The 16,527-nt window shown below is 42.5% G+C and overlaps 2 protein-coding genes across 4 annotated transcripts in view; both read left to right on the forward strand.

The window, feature by feature from the left end:
- Positions 1-4,939, forward strand: part of SIDT1 (SID1 transmembrane family member 1) — a 112,791-nt gene extending 107,852 nt beyond the window's left edge. For both annotated transcript variants that reach the window (XM_043594199.1, XM_043594200.1), the window contains 4 exons: positions 286-391; positions 466-576; positions 1,505-1,618; positions 3,018-4,939. In XM_043594199.1, coding sequence (XP_043450134.1) covers positions 286-391; positions 466-576; positions 1,505-1,618; positions 3,018-3,080 — 394 coding nt within the window. In that variant the 3' untranslated portion in view covers positions 3,081-4,939. The remainder of the gene's footprint in view (positions 1-285; positions 392-465; positions 577-1,504; positions 1,619-3,017) is intronic.
- Positions 4,940-13,824: 8,885 nt separating this feature from the next.
- On the forward strand, positions 13,825-15,399 carry LOC122491451 (heterogeneous nuclear ribonucleoprotein A3-like). 2 transcript variants are annotated; one of them, XM_043594203.1, is made up of 2 exons: positions 13,825-13,881; positions 13,948-15,399. In XM_043594203.1, exons 1-2 carry the CDS (start codon positions 13,876-13,878, stop codon positions 15,007-15,009), a joined length of 1,068 nt encoding a protein of 355 aa, XP_043450138.1. In that variant the 5' UTR covers positions 13,825-13,875; the 3' UTR covers positions 15,010-15,399. The 2 variants fall into 2 exon arrangements, with proteins under 2 accessions (XP_043450138.1, XP_043450136.1); XM_043594201.1 differs by having other exon boundaries at positions 13,828-15,399.
- The last annotated feature ends 1,128 nt before the right edge of the window (positions 15,400-16,527 follow it).

Below are 16,527 nucleotides of genomic sequence, written 5' to 3' on the forward strand. Positions count from 1 at the left end.
ATAATACGTCTGAAGGTAGTGATTTATCCATTGCACTGTTCTTTGTAATGAAAAGCCACAAGGCAAAAGGAAAACTATTTCAACTAGAGAGGAAAGAGGATTGTGGTACATCCACTTATGGGAACCTTACAATCATCAAAAATGCCAGGTCTGAAGGAGGTGTTGTAATTTACTTGCATTAGAGGTTTTTCTTTAACTCCCTTCCTCCCCAAAGTGGAGGTGAAAAAGCCAACAATGTTACCAACCCAGCTTGATGCCTACATACTAATCCCTCCCTGCACCCAGTGCCCTCTTTGGACTGATCTATCGACCCCGGGACTTCGCTTCCTACATGCTGGGGATCTTCATCTGTAACCTGCTGCTCTACCTGGCCTTTTACATCATCATGAAGGTGAGAGTGGGCACCGGGAGCCGCCCGCCCTGGGTCTGAAAAGGCCGCGAGCTGCATCTGCTTTCCATCCACAGCTCCGCAGCTCGGAGAAGCTCCTCCCCATCCCGCTCTTCTGCATCGTGGCCACGGCTGTGGTGTGGGCCTCCGCTCTGTATTTTTTCTTCCAGAATCTCAGCAGCTGGGAGGTAAGAGGGCAGTTTTCTTTTCAGAGGAAATGTTCTCCCTCCCTCTTGCCTTTTTGATCTTCCCACTTCCCTCTCCGTGTGCTTGTTGCTGTTTGTCTTTGAAATGAAAGCTTTCTCTAAAAGGGATGGTGTTTAATGTCCACACATAAATGTCATGCTGTCGTCATTGTCAGAGTAGGCCTCGTCAAGGTGTGAGCCCTCCAAACAGGGCAGATTGGATGCTCATTACGTGTTGTATTATGACTCTCTTGCCCATGGATGTTTAACGTGTGTCAAACCTTCATTAGTGTATCTTCTCATAATCCTATCCATAAACAAATACCCAGCTGCAGGTGTTTATAAATCCATTGCATAGATGGGAAAACTGAGGCCTAGGAAATAAGTGATACATTGAGTAGCAGAAAGGAAGCCTCAGCTCTCCATCACAATCAATTTTAGAACATTTGTTATCACTCCAGAAAGAAAGCCTGCCCACTAGGAGTCGCTCTCCGTTTCTCCCTAAACCACCAGCCATAAGCAACCACTAATCTATCTTTGGTCTCTATAGATCTGCCTGTTCTGGACATTTCATACACATGGAATCATACCATATGTGGTCTTGAAGTCTAGCTTATCCATTCATCCATGTGGTAGCATATATTGGTACTTCATGTCTTTTTAATTGCTGAATAATTTTCCATCGTATGCATGCAGCACATTTTACCTATCATCAGTTGAGGGACATTTAGATTGTTTCCACTCTTTGGCTGTTATGAGTGTGGCCGCTGTGAACATTGTGTACAAGTTTTCGTGTGGACTAATGTTTTCTTGGAAGCTAACTTTTTGAGCCGGGCATCCAATAGCATTTTTGTGGCTTTCTGGACGCTCAGCCCTCTAAACAGTTGAACTGTAGGAGTGCTCACCCACATTCTGCCTCACCTTCCTCCAGGGAACCCCAGCCGAATCCCGGGAGAAGAACCGGGAGTGTATCCTGCTCGATTTCTTTGATGACCATGACATCTGGCACTTCCTCTCTGCCACAGCCCTGTTTTTCTCATTCTTGGTGAGTTTACAATACCTGTCTGTCAATTTCTTCTCTCTTCACATCCTGTACTTTCTTCCCCTGCGTTCCTTACTTTTTTGTATTTCTAACTTCTCTTTCTAATTCCTCATTATAATTTAATATACAGATTCTTTTATATCTTTTTTCACATATCCTTCAGTTAGATCTTTATTTTCATTTTCCTTTTACTCTCCAATATTTCAAGATACAGAGTTAACAAAATGATTTTCCTTAAATGGCACAACATTTGGACTGAATCGGTTATTAGAACTCACATGCCCAGAATCGCCCCAGGAATCACTTCTGGCACTCATTCAAATTTCAGTAACATTAGATTCTTCCTTCTTGTGCTCACATTCCTCCTCCTCTTCCAGTCTCACTGAATATCCCACAAATATTTTACAAGTTTCTGGAGCGGCTGGGGATAGCAGCCAGGTCTCTTGCTTCTAACCAGTCTGTCCCAGATCTCTCCTGTAATCCTTCCATTTCTTGTGGCCCAAACACCTTTCCAGAAGCTATGCATACTCTAACAATGGATGATCACTGCTGGCTTCCTTTCATCCTAATTTAGACTTTTCCAAATTAAAAGTCCGCTGTGCCTGTGCACAGGTAGCAAGCAACAACACTGGGAGACCTGTGCTCCCAGCACTGCTCACGGTGAGCGGGCTCTGCCGCCACACGGCCTCGAGAGTGGAGCGGGGCTGCCCCCTTGTGGCCAGCTGGGGAAGTTCAACAATCTGTATAAACCTCACTCCTCGTGACGTGTAGTTTTGATGAACAACACCTTCATGAGAGAGACAGAGACCACAAAAGTGGAGTGAAAGTTTCCATGTGAAGAGAGTGGTGGCAGAGGGAACTGAAAATGGAGGCGGAGTATACATTGCTTGTATAGCAATACTCTATGCAACAAGATTTCCTTTCCTCTAGATCTTGGGCCACATGTCCCCTTTTAAGTAATGACTTCCCTGGCCACCCCATCAGCACTTTTTTTCAACCTTTCCCTACCCCATACTTCCTATACTCCCTCCGTAGTTTAATTTTTGTTACTATTTTCATTACATATTATTATCTAGTACACTGGACTTTGCACACATCACTAACATGGCTGTATTGTCCCCATTTGCTTCATGTCTGAAGCTCTCTCAAATGTAAGCTCCAGGAAGGTAGGGAGTTTTGTCTCTGGCATCTAGAATAGCACATAATAGGCCCTTGGTACACATCGGAATTAATAGATGAACTAGGTGATCATAATTGCCCATGTAGAGCACAGCACTGCAGACAGCCACAGAGGACAGGAAGGCGCTTGTGCTGTCAACCCAGGTGAGTCTCAGAGAGGAAGCTGGGTTTACTATGGCTGTGACCGTGCACTGCTTTCATTCCTCCGCCCCTCCCATTCCAGGTTTTGTTAACCCTGGATGATGACCTGGACGTGGTTCGGAGGGACCAGATCCCTGTCTTCTGAGCCTCCAGCACTAAGAAAGGGAGGGGGAGCAATCGATCTCGGTGCTGTTTCATGAAAATACAGGGACCGCAGCAAAGTCACCACTGCCAAATGCTCCACTCACCTTGTCAGGTCAACTTGGTGTGCGCTCACACAGGGAGGACAGGGGCAGGAGGGACATTCAAACCTGAAAGAAGGGAGGCGGAGGGGAAGCCACGGGTCTGGACAGAGGCAATCCCTGAAGAGTCTAGAGACACCCATCCCCTTGTGTTTGCAGCCCTGAGCTAAACGTGGACACAAGCTGCATCCAAGTCAACTCTGTCTTGGGACCCCTCCCGCCCTCCTCTGAGACTCGACGGCAAGGACAGAGTGATGCTGCCCTCTTCTGTCCAGCTGCCTTCAGGCCCGGAGAGGCCAGCAGCTCAGATCTCCTGCCCAGACACTTTTTAGATGGGCCCCCTTCGCACCCCCACGATATCTGCTGCTTGACACATCCCAGAGCACCAGCTCACTTCTCCAGAGTCCAGGGGTGATACAGCTCCTCAGAGTCTGGTGGAGGGCTGAACCCACGCCCTAGGGCTTAGTAGGACCAGCTAGTCACCTCCTTGGAAGGAACGCTGTATGCATCCCCCAGGTTCCTGACCCCATTAGAAGGGCTCTGGATTGGGCTTTGTCACGCACTCGTACTAACAGGTAACTGTTCCCAGGACCAAGGCTTGGGTGCTCACCTACTTGTTAGTGTCTTCATGCCACCGCTGTGTGTTGACCCCACAACTCAGGCTCTACTTTCCTGGGTTAGGCCCCGGCGTTCTCTCACCAGCTCCAAAAACTCTTCTAGCAGCAGAAGGAGTGAGAGAAATGACCGACAGGGCTAAGAGACTGGTGACATCAGCCTCCAGCAAACAGACCTCACGCTAAGGAAGTGGGTACCTAGAGCACATGCAGCAAAGCTGAAATTGCCTCCTCGAGCGTCCAATTCTAACAGCTCGATTCTGTGCCCATGTCACCTGTGGGGAATAAATAATTGTTCAAACCAGGGATGCTGCATTGGGGGTCCTCTGCCACCGACCAAGCCCCTTACCTGTCACTTGAGGCAGGTTAAGGCCTCCAGATTTTCTCTCTGAAGTTCTCTAGAAGTAACTCTCAGGATGAACACATTTTACTCATCCTCTTGAGTTGCAAAGAGCAAGCTGATTGAGGATTGCTTCTTGGTTGCACCGGATTCTCATTCTCTTGCCAGTAAGGTGCTGCAAAGCCCACTTCACTGCCACCGTCTGACATCTCTGCCCCTGCCACGCCCCATTTGGACCACGCACCCGTGGAACCTGGAGGAAGATGTAATCAGAAAAGAGACATATGAATGTGCACCCTATATATATTTGCCTGTGAAGTTGAAGTCACCTGTCACCTCTGCTTTCCTGATCGTTCATTAGGGAAATGGATCAGGCGTCCTTTTTGTTTAAAAAAGTATTACTCTGTCTCTAAAATATTTGTATAATGTTCAAAGTCACATTGCAGAAGTTTCAATAGCAAACTTTCCCGGATTTTAAAAACACAAAGATGCTTTTAATGAAACTTTTTGTGATTTTCTTTTCTAAAATGTTCCCAAACCTATCATTGCTTTTCTACTATTCTTCCTTCCTTAAAAACTGTTGGCTTCCATAGGCTATATAAAGGCCACCTATAAAAATAGTTGTGATAGTCTAACATCTAAAACAAATTTCGAATCCATTTAATAATGGCTCATTTGACCTAATTCTTTTATTTTAATGCACTGATGGCTTCAATCAAAAAAAAAAAAAAGGTGCACTAAGGATATGTGGACAAAGTCTGTTCGAGTGGCCCTGTGGCCCAAAGTGAATAAATTGTGAGATGCGTTACCTGGTCCAGCAGCTTGTTTGGAAATGTATCTGTGGGAATGGGGAGGGGGCTCTGAACTGTGTTGTGCTGCGGTGTTCTTGACCGTTTATTCCCATCATGTCTATATTATGCTGTAAACTCACACACTGTGGTCAGTTCCCTTCTCTGCAGCAGGACTAAAAACCCAGACCAAGCCTGCTCCTACAACTATCAATTCTAAATGTAGTTGTTGCTACTTCTCTCTACAGTACGAATGTCATGGCTGGAGGACATGAGAAAGTTGTCCGACTGCATCCGTGGTTGATAGGAATGCCGGGGTGGAGGGAGGCAGCCTCCCAGCTGAATGATCCCTTGTCCCTGTGTAGAACAATACCCACGCAACTTTTGTCTGTGCTCGTGGACTTCGCTCTTTAAAGAGAAGGGAAGATTAATCTGAAAGCCAAGTTCAGCCAGAGGGTAACCGGAGAAAACAGCCACTGTGAAGAGGTTTTTGGCAGACAAGGCACAGAAGTAATAGGAGTAGGTCAGCTGGAGCAGGACTGAGATGTGGCAGCCAGGGCAGCAAAGCTGTGTGCATAAAAAAATGACCTCTTCACACCTCTGACGAATGCTGGAGAGGCAAGTCCACCTGTTGACGTTGGATGGTTGAGGGATTAGCCTGATTTTATTTTAGCAGCAGGAGAAGCCAGTGGAAAACCAGAGTCTATCTGGGGAAGGGACTTTCCATGACTGAAGGAGATCACCAAGCCAGCTCCTGGTGCAAAGAAAGTGGCAGCTGCTTCCTTTGTAGCTCTGAGCAGCCACCAGAATGTTCTGTGAGATCACAAAATGCCTGTGTCGGTAAATCAAATAACATCCAAAATGTTTCTCATTCTGGGAGATAGTCTCTCTGTGTAAAACTTAGGGGAAAGGGAGAAACAGATAAACGTTATTCACAGAAGGAACAGGGGAGCCTGGAAAGATTCTTGGGTCAGATTTTCATCCAAGTATGTTCACGTGCTCACTGTGTGACCTCAGGCAAGTTGCTGGAACACTCTGATCCTTGCCTAACACATCCACTTGACAGTACATTAGAGGACAAAAGTAGAGACGTGCAGAGCACCAGAAGTAGTGCCAGGACAGAGAAGATTGTCACCCCGTCCCTCTTGAATCCCACGGGGTGGGCAGGGCAAGAGCGGGTCTCTCCACTGGGCTGGCATCTCTCTCCTCTAGAGGCTCTCCATTGAAATCTGCTGTCCTGTTTCCTGTCCTCAGTTCCAGGAGGCCCTGAAGGGTTTGGGAGGCCTCTTCACCTTCAAAGATACTGCCCAGAGTTCTCAAACCTCCTAGTCCCCGTGTCCCCCCACCCACCCCACCCTTTATGGCTGCATGTCACTGCCTCTGGCCCTTAATACTCTTACCCCAACCCAGATGAAAAATCACTACCAAATCTAGGGCCAAGTGGAAAATCTGGCTGTGTAGGTCACACCTCATTACCGCCATCTCTGCCCTGGGAATCTCAAAGAAAACCTGAATTTTCTCCCTTTCTCAGTAGCTGTTACTACTGTGGTTCAGCAAAAGCCACAGCAAATGTTTCCCCGCCCCTCCCTACCCCCTCCCAAATGTTCTGTAGAGAAAGCCTGGATGTTCAGCCTGCATGAAGATGGGAAACAAATCTGGCTCCAGAAAGAAGCAGGGGAATGTCCCTCAGGTTTTGAAATGACTAATATCCCTGGTGAAACTAAGGAAAGGCATTGTGAGTAAAGATACAATCTGCCTCTGCCTGAAGCAATGGAAAACGCTTGATTCTGTCCAGTTTATGGTAGGTGTTTTTGTTGTTGTTTTTAACGCTGTTTGGTGGAAGCAACACGTATTGCGTAACTAGGTTTTAACGTCTCCTCAATATTAAAGCACCATTGTCAAGGAGGTAAAGTGCCTGTCAAATCTTCGGCCTTAACACACATGAATTCAAAAAAAGTTTCACAGGAGTCAAAGATCAGCCTTCACCATGAGTTTCTAAAAGGCCATAGTAATAGTTTTGCTTGGATGGGACTCTTCTGTAAGAAGAGACCCCTGCTCTATGAACTCCAAGGCAGGACTTATTACACTTTTCCTTGACGTGTGGTCTGGCTATTCTCATTGAAACACAAAGAAGGCTAAGTGGTTACCATTGTTCACACAGAAGTCCCCTTTACTCCCCAATATTAGGGAAATGGACTCTGCCCTCTTCCTAAATATCCCTGGATTAAGAGATTTCATAACTTTTCCTGAACTTCAAATTTTAAAAAAAATTCCTTGGCTCTATCCTACATCCTTTTCATTGCCTTAGAGTTTCTGTCATCTCAGGATTTACCCGTTTCTCTGGAGATGAACAATAATTAACCACCATATTTTAACATAGAATGGCCTTGAAGTCATATCACATCTCAGTCAAGGGCTAAATAAAGTCTAGGTGTTTTATCTCTTGTTCAGCAGTATAGTTTTGATTTAGCAAATAAGAGATTGAAACAGTGAAAGATGTTCAAGTCAGGACAAGAGAAGACTGACACCCAATCGTAGTATGGCTTTCTTCTGGACTCTCATCTACCCTATGTTCTAACATTCTTCTTGAATTAGGACTCTAAGTCATTTAAACAGAAGATAATCCAAAATAATTCAGAGGATGTCTATTTTACGGGGCTATAACATTGCCATCACAGAAAAGAGCTGATTTGCACTTTATGATTTTTATTATGTCACCTATCCGAGCCTTTCATAAGTAAGGTTCAGTACCCGGTACTAGGCAGGTCCCTTCGAGGAAGAGCACAAATTCAGACCTGAGGTTGACTCTGCTTCTCTCTCAACCTAGGATACTTGATAAAGTAACCTACTTTTTTAGGGGATCCATTTCTCTTTTAACCTCTTCTTCCTTACCACTTCTCTGTCCACTTCTCTGTCCGTTTACACAGAATCGGAAATACGGCTTCTGCTAATGGTTAATCAAGAAATATTTGGGCCAGCCTCCACAAGGAGCAGGACCCAGCAATGTGCAAAAGGCACACAATTTCTTCCGTCACAGGATCTGTGGTCCAAAAAGGAAGATGGACATGAAGCACATCATCATAATTTGTTCATTTTAAGTGGGCAAAGAGCTCCAAGAAGAGAGTGGCGTTCCGAGAATCTTATCATTAGGCGCAGAGCAGAAAAAAGTCCAAATAGGTACCAGCAATTTTTATCCCCATGTGTGAAGCCCTAAACTTGCTGCTGATACAACATAGCATCTCAAATTCTTGGAAAGGATACTTGCTGGGTCTCCAGAAGAGATGTTTTCAGAGGTGTAGGCTTTCTCCCTCTATGGTTCCCAGTCTTACCACACAAACAAATAAAATAATTAGAGGGGACTTTCTCAGGATCAGAGAGGTGGGTGCTATTCTCAGCGACGGGTAACCTGGAAGGAAGAGGCTTATTGCTAAAACTACACCAAAGATGTCTGAGAATTCCAAGTTGGCTTGTGGGTGCTAGAACAATGTAATGCATAGGTAGATGAAGCATGAAAGAGAAGGGAAACTGAGAATGAGGCAGGAATAAGGTATGTAAACCTGGAAGACCCAGCTGAGATTCAGTCAAAGGTCAGGTTCAAGCAGTAGTATCCTCTGAAAGCAGAAGCGGAAGGCAACAGATGACAGCCTGAACCATCCCTAAAAACTATATATGGGGAGATACAAGAGGCTTTACACAAAAGGGTAAATTGAGGCTTGGTTGGGATGTGGAGGGGAAGATAGCTGCTGCTTTGTGTCATGAAGAAAGAGAAAGTTGTTTACCTGGTAATGGTGTTGGTGGCTCACATGATGGATAGAGCTTACTGGACCATCATTTTAGGGAACACCTTGTAAGAAGGGATGGAGAAGGACTGGGCCCAAGTAGGAGGTTCACGTTTTGATGTGGTACATTTGTGGGTTTGATGTTATTTACTTGTTTTCAGGCCGAGTGAAAGCAAAATGAAAGAGACCCCCGGGCTCCACCGGGTTGAGACTACAGGACTGGACAATATTTTAAAATACCACACTTGGACTAAGAGGGAAGCCCACAGCCTACAGGACTCTCACAGCCTGCCCTGTCATGCCCAGAAGAGGAGAATAATTGTGTCTTTCCCAGATAAAAGGAGAGAAGTCAGAAAAATTGAGAGGTACCTTGATGACCACCTCCAATTTTTCATAAGAAAAATTAAAGTCCCAATTTTGATCTTAGCAGAGAACAGAGATCCAGAAAGAGAGAGAGAGTTGGGGTGGGGATCATCTCAATCCATCCTTGAACAAACAAAAACTGCTCCAACTCCCTAATTCTGAGGAATTGCAACAACCCGTCCCTGCTGGAGGACAAACAGGGCACTGAGCTTTTCGATCTGCCCTTTTAGTAGGGTCTTCCTGTTGGAAACTGTTGTCCTCAGTTCCCGTCTCTGACCCGTAGAACATTAAAGTCAGCAGAATTGATCATTAAAACAGCAAACATTTGTCATCAGGCATTCTGTCAAGGGTTTTGTATGCATTACCATATTTAATCTTGAACCACCCAACCCCACGAAGTAGGCACTGTTAGGACATTTGCCGCATGGAGAAACTGACACTTAAAGAAGTCACTGTTCACTAGATGAAGTGGCTGCTGCAGAAAGCTGGATTGACAGTCAGAAGGAGTAGCCTAGGTAACGAGACCGGAGAAAAGAGAAGACGGATTATGTTGTAAGGAAAGGTCAACTCTTACTTACTCATGTATCTATACATGCAAAACAGAGCCTAAAATTATATCACTATTGAACAGATTAACAAAAATTGAAAGTTTCAGCAAAATTCAGAAGATATGTTTCTGTTATATAAACATGAATAAAAATGAAACTGATAAAATCATGGCTTTGGATCACTTTGACTCTATAAAGCTGGAACAGCTGGATCCATGTGGAGACTGTTGCTTCAGTCTCTAAGCTTGTAAAAGTTAAGAACCAAAGTCCTTTTTCTAAATTCAATGATTGTCCTTGGCAAAGGGCTACACGTCCAAAGATTCATTTTAAATTAAAATATATGTAGCATGAGGTGTCAGGTTTCCACTGGGAGCCTGCTGCTCCAGAAACAAAATTAACAATGGAGAGAAAGTACAGGGATATAGTCCTAGGTTTTTATTTCCTAAAAAACATTCACAGATTCGGGGTGCCTGGGTGGCTCAGTTGATTAAGCGTCTGACTTTGGCTCAGGTCGTGATCTCCCGGTTCGTGGGTTTGAGCCCCATGTTGGGCTCTATGCTGACAGCTCAGAGACTGGAGCCTGCTTCGGATTCTGTTGTCTCCCTCTCTCTCTGCCCCTCCCCCACTTACACTCTGTCTTTCTCCCCAAAATAAATAAACATTAAAAAAAAATTCGCAGATTAAAAAAATCGTCAAGGCAAAAAGTCTTCCAAAGCTACCTCTAAGACTGATCTCTGCTGGTCCAATAGATCAAGTAGAATCTACCACTAGCGTCAATGGCTGGCCCATCCTCATACTTGGTGACTGTGCCCAGCTGTCCCCTCATATAAGGGAGTGATTTCATCCTGATGAATTGAGGCAGAGGAACCAGCCTCCATTGAACTGAGGAATTACAATTCTCCATTTGAAGTATAATGATAATAGTGGTAAATGTTTTTAAATGTGTCCAGAAATAAGACAAAAAAGAACATGACTTGGTTTGAAACACTGATATACTAACCAATTTTCTTCTCCTATACTAAGCTATCTGTTGGGCTTATATATATATATATATATATATATATATATACACACACATATATATATATATAGTGTGTTATAATATATATTTTATATATATATATTTATATTTAATGTGAATTTGCACATCCGTCACTCAGCAGCATTTAAAAAAAATAGGATTTAGTTTAATCGAATCATGAGTTCCCAGAAAACTTCCCTGAAGCAGTAAGTTCTCCACTACCACAATTTGGCTTCAGCCTCTTTCCAAACCACAGATCTGAATATGATTAAACAATGTACAAAAACAAAACCAGACCTGCCCAGCACAAACTTAGTTAAAAGCTGGATTTTCGTATCTCCCCCCAAATCTGCAGCTTACCTGATAATGTGAAAAATTAAGTGGCACATCGATACCAGTTTAACCAACCTACCAGACTTCTGAACTTATGTAGGTAGCAAATTAACATTATCTCCTTAATTTCCAACAGAAAGAAGGAGAGGTCAAAGGGGCTGTTGACATTGACCAAGAAACTGAATTCTAGTGTTCCCTGCATTTCAGTCTCCTGGATAGGGGAGATGGAAATGAGGATTTTCATAAAAAATAATTGCCTCTTTACATTCAAATGTTCCTTTGCAACTGTGTGAAAACACTTTCAAATATCAAACCTCATTTGTCCCTCATGTCGGCCCTGTGAGGCAGGATAGATAATGTTCCAACAAATAAACGAAGATGCAAAGAAATTATACGACTTGCCCAAAGTCACATAGCCGGGCAACAGGAGCCAGATACAAAACAGTGGCATCGTTTTTTCTTTTTCTAAAGAGTGACAGTAAAATAGCTTTTAGATTTTACCAATTCTAGAAATTCATCAAGAGAAAACTAACATCGGTTCAGACTTCCATAGATAATTTTTTCTTAACCTTTTTATTTAGGGACGTATAAACTATGTTCAGTAAGGCATGTATGTGCACACATACACACCAATGTAAACACCACCCACACTGAGATAGAAAACATTTCCCATATCCTTGTGCCTGTCCCGAGTTAAATCCCCACCCCAGAGGTAACCACTCTTCTGGCTTTGCTCCTTATAGGTTAATTTTGCCTGTTCTTGAACAACACATACATGGAATTATGCAGTAGATACTCCTTTTTGTCTGGCTTCTTTCATTCAATATAATGTCTGTGAGATTCATCCATGTGTATTAGTACCTTCTTTTTGTGAGTATATAGCATTTCTTTACCCATTCCCCTACTGATGGATGTTTGGGTCATTTCCAGTTTTTGGCTGCTGTAAAAAAAAAAAAAAAAAAAAAAAAAAAAGCTTCTGTGAACATTCTTATACATGTCCATTGTGAACTTACACAAACATTACTTCCAGGCTATATACAGAGTGCACTATGGAATTGCTGAGTCATGGGGTAAGTCTTTTTTTTTTTTAATGTTTTATTTATTTTTTTGAAAGAGAGCGAGCGCGCAAGCATTGGAGGGGCAGAGAGAAAGGGGGACAGAGGATCCCAAGCAGACTCCACGCTGACAGCAGTGAGCCCACGTGAGGCTCAAACTCATGAACCATGAGATCATGACCCGAGCCGAAGTCAGAGGCTTAACCCACTGAACCACCTAAGTGCCCTGGGGTTGGTAAGTCTTCAGTTGTTGATTTTTTTTTTCTTTTCTTAAGTTTGTTTATTTTCTTGGTAATCTCTACACCCAACATGGGGCCCAAATTCCCTACCCTGAGATGAAGACTTGCATCCCATCAGCGGAGTCAGCCAGGTGCCCCTGGTAAATCTTTTAATTTTAGAGGATAGTGCCAACAGTTTTCCAAGGTGGTTATACCAATTTATGCCTTCATCAGCACCATAGGAGAGTTCCAATTATTCTGTATCTTTGCCAACACTTGACATTTGTCAGTTCTTTCCATTATCTTCCTTCTGTGTGAGGAGTAACAGTATCTCATTGTATTTTATTTCTCATTTCTCTCAAGGTGACTGAAGTTGAGCACCTTTTCATAAACTTCTTGGTCATTTATGTGAAGACTTTTTTCAAATTCTTTGCCAATGTTTCAAATCAGCTTATGAGTCTTTTTCTTTTTGATATATAATCTTTGCCAGTGTGTGAGTTGCTGATGAAAAACTCTCAATTTTAATGAAGTCTCAAGTAACAATTTTTTATAGATATGGCCAGACAATATTTCCTATGGTTTCTTCTAGAACATTAGCTCTCAGATTTTGTGGTCTCAGGACTTATGTACACTCCTACCGATTATTGAGGACCCCAAAGAGGTTTTATTTCTGAGTTACACCTATCAATATTTGCCGTTACAGAAATAAAAATTGAAAATTTACAAATAGGTAACAATAAGCTCATTACATGACACAAAGAACATATTTCATGAAAAATAACTATATCTTCCAAAACAACAACAAAAAATACTTGTGAGAATAGTAGCAGTGTTCCACATCTTTGTAAATCTATTTAATGTCTGGCTTCCTAGAAGATTGCTGGATTCTCCTAATAATTTCTTCCTTCACTCTGCTGAAGTATGTGTTTTGCTTGAAGTATGTATGTGAAGGAAATCTAGCCTTACAGAAATACATAGTTGGAAAGGGGAGTAGTCTTTCCAGACAACTGTAGATATTCTTCTTTTATACTCCACCAAAACTCAACAAATGGTAGTTTCCCAAAGATTAGTTGCAATGTGGAATTTGAAGTTATCATCAGTGAACATTTCATGTATTGCAGCATTAAAATCTATTGTTCTAGCTTGCAATTTTTTTAAATGTTCATCTATTTTTGAGATGGAGAAACCGAGCACAAGCGGGGGAGGGGCAGAGAGAGAGAGGAAGGCACAGAATCCAAAGCAGTCTCCAGGTTCTGAGCTGCCAACACAAAGCCTGACGTGGGGCTCAAACTCATAAACCGCAAGGTCATAACCTGAGCCGAAGTCGGTCACTTGACCAACTGAGCCACCCAGGCGCCCCAGTCTAGCCTGCAATTTGAATGGATCATTTTATCCATGCACGGTTTTGTAACAGCATCCTTTGGTCGTTTGGAAAATCTTGGCTCACTGAATTGTGGAAATCTTCCAAACATTTGCACATTTAATTATGTATACATATGTAAAATATATATACTGGGGCACCTGGGTGGCTCAGTTTGTTAAGCATATGGCTCCTGATTTCAGCTCAGATTTAAAAAGAAAAAACGTGCTCTCGGTCCCATATTGAACTCGAGTTGGAAGAGGCGAGTCCGGTCTCAAAATGGAGGTAAAACCGCCGCCCGGTCGCCCCCAGCCCGACTCCGGCCGTCGCCGCCGCCGCCGGGGGGAGGAGGGCCATGATCCAAAGGAACCAGAGCAGTTAAGAAAACTGTTTATTGGTGGTTTGAGCTTTGAAACTACAGATGATAGTTTAAGAGAACATTTTGAAAAATGGGGCACACTTACAGATTGTGTGGTGATGAGAGACCCCCAAACAAAACGTTCCAGGGGTTTTGGTTTTGTGACTTACTCTTGTGTGGAGGAGGTGGATGCAGCAATGTGTGCTCGACCACACAAGGTTGATGGGCGTGTAGTGGAACCAAAGAGAGCTGTTTCTAGAGAGGATTCTGTAAAGCCTGGTGCCCATCTAACTGTGAAGAAAATTTTTGTCGGTGGTATTAAAGAAGATACAGAAGAATATAATTTGAGAGACTACTTTGAAAAGTATGGCAAGATTGAAACCATAGAAGTTATGGAGGACAGGCAGAGTGGAAAAAAGAGAGGATTTGCTTTTGTAACTTTTGATGATCATGATACAGTTGATAAAATTGTTGTTCAGAAATACCACACTATTAATGGGCATAATTGTGAAGTGAAAAAGGCCCTTTCTAAACAAGAAATGCAGTCTGCTGGATCGCAAAGAGGTCGTGGAGGTGGATCTGGCAACTTTATGGGTCGTGGAGGAAACTTTGGAGGTGGTGGTAACTTTGGCCGCAGTGGAAACTTTGGTGGAAGAGGAGGCTATGGTGGTGGAGGTGGTGGCAGCAGAGGTAGTTATGGAGGAGGTGATGGTGGATATAATGGATTTGGAGGTGATGGTGGCAACTATGGTGGTGGTCCTGGTTATAGTAGTAGAGGAGGCTATGGTGGCAGTGGACCAGGATATGGAAACCAAGGAGGTGGATATGGTGGCGGTGGTGGAGGATATGATGGTTACAATGAAGGAGGAAATTTTGGAGGTAACTATGGTGGTGGTGGGAACTATAATGATTTTGGAAATTATAGTGGACAACAGCAATCAAATTATGGACCCATGAAGGGGGGCAGTTTTGGTGGAAGAAGCTCGGGCAGTCCCTATGGTGGTGGTTATGGATCTGGTGGTGGAAGTGGTGGATATGGTAGCAGAAGGTTCTAAAAATTTTCAGAAGAAAAGGGCTACAGTTCTTAGCAGGAGAGAGAGCGAGGAGTTGTCAGGAAAGCTGCAGGTTACTTTGAGACAGTCGTCCCAAATGCATTAGAGGAACTGTAAAAATCTGCCACAGAAGGAACGATGATCCATAGTCAGAAAAGTTACTGCAGCTTAAACAGGAAACCCTTCGTGTTCAGGACTGTCATAGCCACAGTTTGCAAAAAGTGCAGCTATTGATTAATGCAATGTAGTGTCAATTAGATGTACATTCCTGAGGTCTTTTATCTGTTGTAGCTTTGTCTTTTTCTTTTTCTTTTCATTACATCAGGTATATTGCCCTGTAAATTGTGGTAGTGGTACCAGGAATAAAAAATTAAGGAATTTTTAACTTTTCAATATTTGTGTAGTTCAGTTTTTCTACATTTTAGTACAGAAACTTTAACAAAATGCAGTTTTGAAGGTGTTTCCTTGTGAGTTAACAAGTAAAGAAGATCATTGTTAGTTACTATTTTGTATGAATTTTGCTAAAGTTAACTGTAAAGAAACACCTGCTGACTTGCAGTTTAAGGGGAATCTATTCTCTGCATTTCCAAACCATGAAATGAATGGGCTCTGACATGTGGAGAGAATAGATATTTGTATGTTTGCAATGTGTGTTTTAGATAAATAGAATTGGGTATTTAAATTAGCATATTTGTGAATTTAATAGCATTAAGATTTACCTTCAAATGAAAAATCTCAAAATTCAACATAAATAAATAAATAAATAAATAAAAAATAAATAAATAAATAAAAAGAAAAAGAAAAAACGTGTGTGTGTGTGTGTATACACACACACACACACACATATATATATATTATTGTTTATATATAAACATATATATTATTGTTTATATATATAAAATACATATATATGTATTATGTTTATATATATATAAAACATATATATAAAATAATTCATTGATACTACCACTGACTTCATCAGAAAGTCCTTAATGGAAACCTTTCAAACTTACAGTACTGGATATAGTGATGAGCTCATTTCATTAATTTTTGAGAATGCCAAATAATCAGAGATTTCAATAATTCTTTCAGCTAAAACTAGTATTCCATGAAGAAAGCCACTATTTCATTCCATAATCCACACACTAGTAACTTTTCCTACCACAACCACCATACTTTGGTTTCTAGCAGAAGCGCATTATGTTTGTTTTCCGTGTGCTCATAGAATACTACATATTAATGCAATGTTTAAAAAGAATATTAAGGGGCGCCTCGGTGGCTCAGTCGGTTAAGCAGCCAACTTCGGCTCAGGTCATGATCTCGCGGTTTGTGAGTTCAAGCCCCGCATCAGGCTCTGTGCTGACAGCTCAGAGCCTGAAGCCTGTTTCGGATTCTGTGTCTCCTTCTCTCTGACCCTCCCCCATTCATGCTCTATCTCTCTCTGTCTCAAAAATAAATAAACCTTAAAAAAATTTTTTTAAAGAATATTAAGAGGAAGTGTACTCATGACCCAAGTTTTAA

Source organism: Prionailurus bengalensis, chromosome C2, assembly GCF_016509475.1.
Source record: "Prionailurus bengalensis isolate Pbe53 chromosome C2, Fcat_Pben_1.1_paternal_pri, whole genome shotgun sequence".
Lineage (NCBI taxonomy): Eukaryota > Metazoa > Chordata > Mammalia > Carnivora > Felidae > Prionailurus > Prionailurus bengalensis.